At 33.1% G+C, this 10,417-nt stretch overlaps 1 protein-coding gene across 1 annotated transcript; it reads left to right on the top strand.

Annotated features, from left to right (window-relative positions):
- Positions 1-2,774: 2,774 nt before the first annotated feature.
- On the top strand, positions 2,775-5,280 carry LOC132299598 (pentatricopeptide repeat-containing protein At1g09820). Its single transcript, XM_059796318.1, has 2 exons — positions 2,775-4,962; positions 5,071-5,280. The coding sequence occupies exon 1, from the start codon at positions 2,894-2,896 to the stop codon at positions 4,736-4,738; it is 1,845 nt and encodes a 614-aa protein (XP_059652301.1). The 5' UTR covers positions 2,775-2,893; the 3' UTR covers positions 4,739-4,962; positions 5,071-5,280.
- Positions 5,281-10,417: the final 5,137 nt, after the last annotated feature.

The raw sequence follows: 10,417 nt of genomic DNA, 5'->3' as shown, positions 1-10,417 counted from the left end.
AAGTAATTTCGAATTTATTTTTTTGCTGTAACTTGTGAAATAATATGACTTGTATTTATTTTAGCATTTTATTTCGAATATTGTTGTTCTTTATATTGCTTCCATGGCCTTTTTAGGTGCATATGTCAAATAATTAATTTAAAACTACACAAAACAATCAAATAATTTATGTATGTGTATTGAATTTAATTTCAATAAATATTAGAATTCATGATTTACTACTATGACTATGAATACTTCCATAAACAAATGAAATTGTTCAAATAAAATAATTTAAAAGAGTTGGAACTACTAAATGAAGGATCTCAATTTTTAATCTCCTTTATTCCAAGCAAAGCATAACAAATTTAAGTAAAGCTCAATTGGGTTTGGATCAAGGAGTATCAAAATATCAATGTCAATGGTGATTGCCTAGAAATTTGAATGGAATGTTCTTAAGATTAGGTTAATTTTTTATATATATATATTTTTTAAAGGTAAAGTTATTGTTTCATAGTATCTTAAGGACACATAATGGCTGCTACAAACATTATACTAAATTATACGGCGTCGCCACGAGCGTCAGGCATTTTTTGTGGGTCCCACTGGCATGCTTGATTAAATCTTAAGCTATGTTTGGGTGTTCCACTTACGAAATCATTTTCAACTTTTTGCGATTGATGTACTGGATTTCATTAAAATAAGAACATTCCTATTCTTTTTCCTTCTTTCCCTCCCCGTTTTCTTTTCCTTTTGAAAAAAACGAGCCAAATTGCAAGCTTAATATGTTATCATTTGTACGAGAAATTGAATAATAATACTGCAAATGGCGACACCCGACTGCCTACTCGGACGTTGGCACATTGGCGTAGCCTCCATTAGATATGCTTTAGTGTTACAGGAGGCCATTTGTCCCATATTAGATTCGAATGAAAAAGTAATTAGGTATAAATGGATGAATATGCAGCATTACACAATAACTTAAGCTTTTAAATAAATAGGCAAATGTATACTCGTTATAATTGGAATCAAAGTCAAACCCAATCCTTAATTCGGTGCCACACCAAGTGTCTGACCCAGAAGGCGTCTGAGTGACTCACCCGAGTAAGTAAGGTGACCCGACTACAACGAGGGCATTACAAGTTCGAGTAAGAGAATATGTTATAAGGGGTCATTTATCCCACATCAGATTCACATTTAGTCACTTGTCATGATCTCATACACATTGGATGTATGCTACACATGGTATCAAAATCGCGATTATGAGTCGTAGGATCGCACGATTCTACGACTCAGAACTCAAAATCGAGTCAAATCGTAGCAGAATCGTTCAATTGATAGAATCGAGGGTAGAATCGGTAGAATCGAGAGTAGAATCGTACGATTCTACCGATTCTACAAAATTAATTGTTTGGGCCTTTATTTTTGGGCTTTTTTTATTTTTCGGTTGGTTTCTTCTAGACTACAAAATAAAAGAGGCCTGGTTCAAGTATAGTATACAAAGTTAAATATTTATTCTATAAAATATAAATTATTTTTCATTATTGGCAAAAAAAGAAATATATATATGTATATATATATCAATTATTTTTACCATGCATGTCGATATTCCATAATATATTTTTGTGTTTAATTATAAAAAATTAAAATGATCAATTATATCTCAAGGATGCATACTCATGACTAACACATTTAGGCAAATTTTGGTTTCATGATCAATATTTTCATTTGACTAATTTTTTTTTTTTTTTTTGAAGGATTATCATATATATTAAAAATTAAAAATAATTTAAAAACTTAAAAGACTTGCCGGATATGCCAGCCAAGGTATAATATTGTAGTCTAAACTCATAATATAATAAGATCGAGTTAACACGTGGTTCATTAATTTTGTTGTGTTAACTCTTGATTAATTTCGTACTTGTGACTAATAAGGTCACATACACCGTAACACTTGGATTGGTGGACAAAAAGGTCTTTTTATTTCATCAGTTTTCGAAAAAGAAAAAAAAGAAAAAAGGAAATTGCATAGAGTTAAAAAAAAATAATAAATAAATAAATAAATCCTTTTGATATGTAATTTTAGTTTCTAATTTTGGAGATGGATAAGTTAAGATTTGAGATTTGTAAACTCATATTATTTTAAGTTACATTCTCTTTTATTTATATTCAGACTTTGAAATATTGTTAGGATTTGAGATTTATGAACTCATGGATATGTAATATTTGTGTGTTTTGGCCTCATTTTTTTATATGTTACAGATCTTATTGTTTAAGAAATTAATTTCAATTGGTTTTTCACATTTTGGTAGAATCTTACGATTTACGATCCGATTCTACGGAGTCCAAAACGATTCTGCGTAGAATCCCGATTTTAACAACCTTGATACTCCATCCATGTGCCTTAGTCAAGTGTTCTCTTTTAAGAATATTTCTATACAATTGAATTTGTTCAATAAATAGAAATGATATATAACACCATGATCTTGTCCAAAAGTTCTCCACCTCAATTTATTTATGACTAAGCATACTTAATAGGCATTAAACCACCCCTATCTAATCACTTTCATCTAAATACAACATTATTAATTAAATTAATTAATTATGTCAATTTGTAAAGACTCGAACTCATTTAACGTTAATTTAAATTCGTGTCAAACTTTACCAACTTAGCATAATTCTCATTCAGTAACTTTTAGGACGTAACATTTGGTCACACAGCAAGCACTACTTAGGATAATGATAAAATTGTAAAATTTGAAGGTTTCTCACAAATTTATTTTGGGATGTTAAATGAGCAAATTAAGTCAAGAAATGAACTCATTTACATTTTTCACTCATCTGTTCAGCTCATCGCAAACTCGCAACAAGCCCCAACTCATCTCCCTCTAGAGTTTGAAATTTATAATTCTATATGAATTCCTTGTATCGTCTTCAAATTCCAAAACAAATTCTATACTCCAGAGTTTCTGTGTTGAATCGCCATCTCCAAAACAAAACCAGGTCTTTTTCTTGTTCAGATTCAAGCCCTACAATCCATGTCCCAGGCATTATCGACATTGCCAGGGTTTCTCAGCTCATAACACTCCAACACTGGTCCAATCTCAAAACCCTAATCAAAGAAACAACCCCAAATCGCCTCCTTCAAATACTATTTGATTCGGGGGCTGATTCGAAGGTCGTTCTCGGGTACTTCAAGTGGTCCGAGAGAGAATTTAGGGTTTCACACAGCCTCGAACACAGTTGCAGGCTCTTGCATCTGTTGGCAAATGCGAAAAAGTATCCACAAATCAGAGCTTTATTGTATGATTTTGTCAAGTATGGTACACACAGTACACACTCCGTTTCTTCGATTTTTCACGCACTTACCTTATCAAGTGATCAATTTTGTGCTAATTCTATTGTTGTTGATATGCTGATACTGACATATGTTAATAATTTGAAAACGGATTTGGCATTTGAAGCTTTTGAGAGAGCTGGGGATTATGGGTTTAAGTTATCGGTGTTGTCGTGTAATCCCTTGTTGAGTTCTTTGGTTAAGGAAAGTAAAAATGGGGTTGCGGAGTTTGTGTATAAGCAGATGATTAGGAGGAGGATTGAGCTTAATGCGATCACATTTAATACTGTCATTAATGGGTTGTGCAAGGAGGGGAAGTTGCAGAAGGCAGGGGATGTTGTTGAGGATATGGAGGTGAGAGGATTTTTGCCTTCTGTAGTTACCTATAACACACTTATAGCTGCGTATTGCAAGAGTGGTAGGGCAGGAAAAATGTACAAAGCTGATGCTCTTTTGAAGGAAATGGTATCCGAGAAAATATGCCCAAATGAGATTACTTATAATATTCTCATTGATGGATTCTGTAAGGATGAAAATGTGTCAGCAGCTATGAAGGTGTTCGAGGAAATGAAAAAGCAGGGCTTGAAACCTAATGTTACCTGTTATAATTCATTGATCAATGGATTGTGTTGCGAGGGGAAACTTGATGAAGCTCTCTGTTTGCGGGATGAAATGCTGGGTTCAGGTTTGAAGCCAAATGTTGTTACTTACAATGCCCTTATCAATGGGTTTTCTAAAAAGGAAATGTTGAAGGAAGCTACCGGGATGTTGGATGATATCTGCAGACAAGGTCTGGCTCCCAACATTATAACGTTTAATACTTTAATCGATGCTCACTGTAAGGCTGGAAGAATGGAAGAAGCGATTGCGCTGCGTGGTTTAATGTTGGACAAAATGGTCTGTCCCGGTGTTTCAACCTTTAACTGCTTAATTGGTGGTTTTTTAAGGGATGGAAACATGGAAGCTGCTAGTAAGCTTCTAGAGGAAATGGAGGATAAGGGTTTAAAAGCCAATCTTGTAACATATAACATAAGGGTGGGTGCATTGTGTGAAAAAGGGGAATCAAGAAAGGCAGCTAGACTTCTGGATGAGATGTTTGAGATGAGTTTGAGTCCCAGCCATATTACCTATAATACTTTGATGGAAGGTTACTGTAATGAAGGAAACCTGAGGGCAGCTTTGAATGTGAGGATAAAAATGGAGAAAGAAGGGAGGCGGGCAAATATTGTAACATATAATGTGTTGATTAAGGGTTTCTGCAAGAAAGGTAAGCTGGAAGAAGCAAATGGACTTCTTAATGAGATGTTGGAGAAGGGTTTGGTCCCTAATCGAAATACCTATGACATAGTTAAAGAAGAAATGATGGAGAGGGGATTTGTTCCAGACATAGATGGGCATCTGTATAATAGTTCTGCTACGTAATAACCAAGATAGGAGAATTGGACTGGTGTGACGTAGATTGTTCACTTTCTTCTGTTCTTCCTTCCTTATTTTTGGTTGTCACGGGGCACTCAGATTTGGAAAATTGACTCAATTTTTGCTGCACAAAATACTTGATTTCAATTGGAGCTTCATATTGTATCACAAGGAATACAAAACAAAAGGTTGAAACCTTCCTTAGAGTTTGTTGTCCTTATCTAATTCAGGTGAACTATCTTCTTCCCTAAACTATGTATAATACATCAAATGAAATCAGTTCCATGAAGGAGATCTGTCAACATTAAGGCTTCCCTAATACCTCTCTTCTGGTGCAGACTTGGTGGGAAGCTGGGTAATAGCAGTCATTCTATCTCTCTGAGAAGCAAGGTGGTGAAGAAAAAGAGGATGGCATAAATGTTATCTTTGTTTGAAATGTTTGGAGTTTGTATTGTGTTAGGGGGAGTATGGTTTATACTGAATATCAGTTGTAACATTTCCTCTGCTACATTGATCAAAGGTACTTGAATAGATATTTGCTTTCTTAATCATCGATCACCTTTGTTATTTTCTGCTGTACAAGATCAATATAAATCTACTCTTCCATTGTATGGAAGGTTACATTATTTGTTGTAGTTCAATTCTGTAGTATACTGAGGGTGCATTCACTTGTTAAGTCACTCTACTTCGTTCTTTATGTGAAGGGCCTCGATTGTTCTTTGGGGAGCTCAAAAGGGGTTCTCTTAAGTTAGAAGATCATTCACTAGGCTGCAAATAGTGTAATGTTTCCCCTTATTTTGAGTGGTTAAAGACTCTGGTGCATAGTCCGAAATGGGGTTTAATAGATTAGAGTAGAATTTTATCTGGTGACTGGACGATGTCCCCTGATTATGGCGCATAGAATCCATTCACACTGGACCTACCAGTTGCTGGACAGATTCTTGACCTAAGAAATTTTACAAGTGGATTTCACAAGAGTGCAACCTTTCATGCTATTCTATTCACTCATGGTGATGTTAATTATAATGTCTGCATTAGTTTCTTGATACAAGACCTGTAACAGTGAGATTTTTAGCAACAAACAGCTGTAGAGATACTATGTGCTGCTTGTCAAAATTTGTTTCACAATAGATGGAGAGTGATATCATCTTGTAAAATTCCAAGGTCATTCTTGTGTGTTAATAGAATTGAGACGTTGAGTTAGACATTGTTATTTAACCTCGGTGATATATAATTTTATATTTAAATTTGTGTGAGCAACTACATTGCCATAATTAAGTGCCAGTATCTTCAGTTCTATGAAAGTTGTTTCTTACATTGGATTCCAGATCAAATTTATAGTGAAAATTTACCTGGAAATATTTTTATTACATATTTCATAAATTACAATCACTACATACCACCTGGAATATTGATAATGCATCGACGAGGTGTGAGTGCAATATGGTGTACGATTCAGTTAATTGTCATGCTGATAGAAACACTCAATTTGATTGATATTATTGTCTGCCTTGTTTTTTTTTTTCTTCTTATTTTTAACTAATTAAGTTGAAGGATCAACTTATATTTAACCAAATTTTTGTCTTATATAATTTTCTTATTTTTTAGTAGACGTGCCAAATAGAAGTATCAACTTCATTTATTTTGTACAAGAAGAAGATAGAAAGGGTCATCTTCAGTTGTCAATTGTTTGGTTGGTAGGTTCTCAATTGTGGCGTGTCGTGTCCTGGTAAACTATATTGAGACTCTTACCATCACAGCCAGGTTAGCATTTCCAGAAGAAGGGAGGTCAACTTTAGTTTTTTTTTTTGGGGTTGGTAGGTTCTCGATCGTGGCATGTCATGGTACATTATACTGAACACCATCACAACCGGCTTTAAGATTTCCACAAATTTGTTCAAAGAACAATTAATGCCAGTGTACAAGCAATTTTCCTTAACTGCAAGCTCTTCTTTCTCATCTTGGCTCTCTTGGTGAAAAGGAAAGGAAATGTAGGTTGATGTTGGAGATGCTTGAATGTTTGTTCCATTTGCTATAAGTGCCTCTCTCATGATCCATTTTGTAGGTAAACCATTTTCTGTCAGTCCCTCTCTCTGATGATCATGCATAGGTGAACTTATAGTGTTTGCTTTTCTTCTTTGATCTAAAAGAATGGAAGCAATTATCTTGTTTTATGTGGTATACTTTTCTCCCACAATACCTTGTTTTATAATCTTGTTGAGGCTTTTTCCTCTAATCATGCTATACGAATACTGTGGTAACCAGATGCTGATCCCTCAAGATGTAGGCAACTAGTTACTGGGATAGCTTCAGCCAAATAGGCAGAGACGAACTTAGTAAACCGCAGTTGTGATACTGTCTCAACAAGGCAGTCCATTGCCTTCTCTCTCTCTCTCAGATGTTAATGTTAATGAACTTTCAATTGGATTGTAACTTGATTCATGCATGGCAGAAATTTGTGATACTGTCTCAACAAGGCATTACATTGCCTTCTCTCTCTCTTTTAGATGTTGATGTTAATGAACTTTCAAATTGCAGTCCAGACTGTAACTTGATTCACGCATAGGCATAGCAGAAAACTCACTTCATGTTTGATAAAACTGTAACTTGTTTTTGGCTTTTGTTTATCAGGTGTACAGAGCATAACCTTTCATACGCTGTTTATTATATATAATTTTTTCAAGCAAAGCTTCTAATTTTGCTAGTGTCTATATAGCATTTCATTCTTTTTCTCTCTTTTGGATTCTCAAACTTACATATCTAGAATGGGACTACGTGACAATGTTCAGGTGTGCTGTGTTCTACCATGATTCCCGAAACAGATTAGGATCGATGTAGACATAACAGTATTTGTGTCCAGAGGAACATCTTCATGGACACAACTAAGTTACACTTGCCTGGAGGCAACTATAAAATTGTTGTGCCCATATACCTACTCTGATAGAATTGCCATATTTAGTTTCCATGGTCAAGTCTCTCACTCAATACACAGTTAGACATGACTTTTTGTTGACCTCTACACAAAACACCTTTCAAATATATATACATTGCATCTACATACTCTTTCTCTCACACCTTCATATACACATTGCATCTACATACTCCCACTCTCCACCTACAAGGTCAAGCGAATAGCGAAATTCTCTCACCGCACTCTTAAGCATCCCGGAGAAAAAGAAGGAAGAAGAAAGGAAGAGGAGCAGGAAGTGAAGTGCCATCCCAAAAGTTTCGGTCTTTATTTTGTTGAAGAATTGAAGAATCAAGGTATTCTTTTTAAATTTTTAGTCATTCAATTCATTCTTTTCTATTAAGCTGTGTTTATATATATATATATGCAATTTATGAAATTCAAATCATAAATGTAGTTAAAGCCTAATCACATTGTGGATGTTCAATGTCTGGTTAAACGAAAATGTGAACGGAGGAGTGAAATGAGAACTTCCTTGGCCACCCAAATAAAAAATAAAAAAATAAAAAGAAGGAAAATTTCTCCTTTTTAGGCTTTAGACTTCTTGCACTTGAAGTCTTGAACAGGAAAAATAATTTTGTTGCCAGGAGTGTGTTTCTTCTTTTATATGCCTTCTTTATTATTTTCGTATTTATTGAGAAAATGACAATTCCACTTTTTTTTTTTTTTTCAATAATAAACCACTTCAATTATGGATGAAAATGCCTAGAAACAATCATTAAACACAAAAGGCCAGAAATGTGTCTTTCATGTTCATGTTTTTTCTCTGTTCTTTATGATTTCTTTAATTTTGGAAACAAGTGAATAGCTAATGAATGGAGCTACATATCTCTAAAATCCCAACTGCCCATTCAAATTAATGAAGCAAAATGAGTGGTCCTAGGACTTGTTTCCCATGTTCTCCATAATATACTTTTGTTGTTTTCTTTTTTCTTTTCTTTTCTTTTTTTTTTGTCTTTTTTATTTTTTTATTTTGAAAAAAAAAAGACCATGAAGATGGTTGATAAATGGAGTTGATAATACTACAAAATTTCCAGTGTCCCCATTCAAAGTGGTTTTATATGGCTTGTGTTTTTGTACTTCCAAAAGCGTCTTCTCTTTGTTTCCACACATTCATTGCTTTGGAAAGGATCCTATGTTGAACACTCATTGACAGGGGTAATTGTTCCCACCCACTTCTGTATACCCGTTCAAATCTGACTATATAGTTTCGGTCAATTATAACTCTATAAATTAACAAATGTGTCAATTTTATTTAAATTTTTACTAGCGTGATTCAACGGAGAGACTACGATCATAAAGTAATACGTCATAAATTCTCACCACAAATTTATTAAAGTTAGTGATCAAGTATTGTAGTTTCAAGAACCTCAACAACTTTTTAAAGGAGTTGAGTTCAAGTATGACAAACTTGATAAAAAAAGTAATTTAAGAGTTTTTTATTTTTTATTTTTTATTTTTTTAAGAGTTAATTCAACATAATGGATTGATTTTAAGTGAACTTGAATTTACTGTACAATAACATGATTCTGGTTAAACTAAATTCAACACGATCTCATAAATTGCAACACTCGTTCCTTATTTGTTATTATTTTTGTTTCAAGAAACTCATTCATCTAACATAGCATCAAACCTCTATGTATAAAGATGAAGAAGTATCACTGACAGTTGCTACAAATTTAATTTTGATGTTTCGTTGTTACGGAAAACTCATATTTTTACGTAACTATTGTGAAAATAATAATTAAAAAAATAATTCCTAGGTCTAATGATACCATATTCCTATTTTGCAAATAAAAATCGGGACTCAAAGAAAGATAAAAAGGTTTGAGCCTTAGTAAAAGCACGTGCCTGTCAAGCCTATTTACCTTAGCCTCGAGCAAACATCCATGCCAAAAGAATTGAAAGCCTAATCTCATACTTGTCGTGTGAAGCATTTTTGTCGACATTTTATAACTAGTTTTGGAAATGTTCTTTTATTTGTTTTTAGACAAAAATTAACACATTACTCTTCCTTTTTAGATGTCATTATACTCTTTTCTTTTTTTTTTTTTTGAATATTTCAAATTAGTTGTTACATTTAAAGTGTTAAAAGTATTATAAATGCAATATTCACATAATTATTTTTAAACTTTTCAAAATCTTTCAATTTAATATTATATATGGAAAATGATTCTTACACCTAATAGTTGCAGTGAATTGCTAAATCTATTTTTTTAATTGGTCAGTTATATAGCAAATAAGGAAGTGGAACCATCCACTTAGTTGTATTTAGCATAAATAACTAATTAAAAATTATTCGATTAGACAATTCATTTCAAGTGTTCGGTGTGAGTATCACTATTCATTTCATATATATATATAAAGTTAAAAAGAATAATTTCATAATTTAAAATTAAAAAAAAATACATTAATTGTACATCTCTTTAAAAAGTTATAATAAGTTATAATAATAAGTTACAATAATGTAGGATGAGGAAGTATTATGGCAACCCTATCTGTTTAAATGTCATGACAATTATATGTTCGAGTAAGTAGTTGTTAGGTCTAACTCCTCATGATTCAAAGGTGAAAAAAGTCTTCGCCATAATGATAAAATAGTTCAAAGCATACTTATAATATTTGATTCTCATTATATAAAAAATTAAAAGAAAATTACTATTTTATATTTTTAATTCACAATAAATAAAAGTCAAATATGCCTGTCATGTCAGAAG

Source organism: Cornus florida, unplaced genomic scaffold, assembly GCF_030987335.1.
Source record: "Cornus florida cultivar Cherokee Brave unplaced genomic scaffold, ASM3098733v1 CherokeeBrave_3.0.0_Hap2_Chr03, whole genome shotgun sequence".
Lineage (NCBI taxonomy): Eukaryota > Viridiplantae > Streptophyta > Magnoliopsida > Cornales > Cornaceae > Cornus > Cornus florida.
The sequence above is the reverse complement of the archived record's forward strand: the minus strand, read 5'-3'. Positions and strand labels throughout refer to the sequence as shown.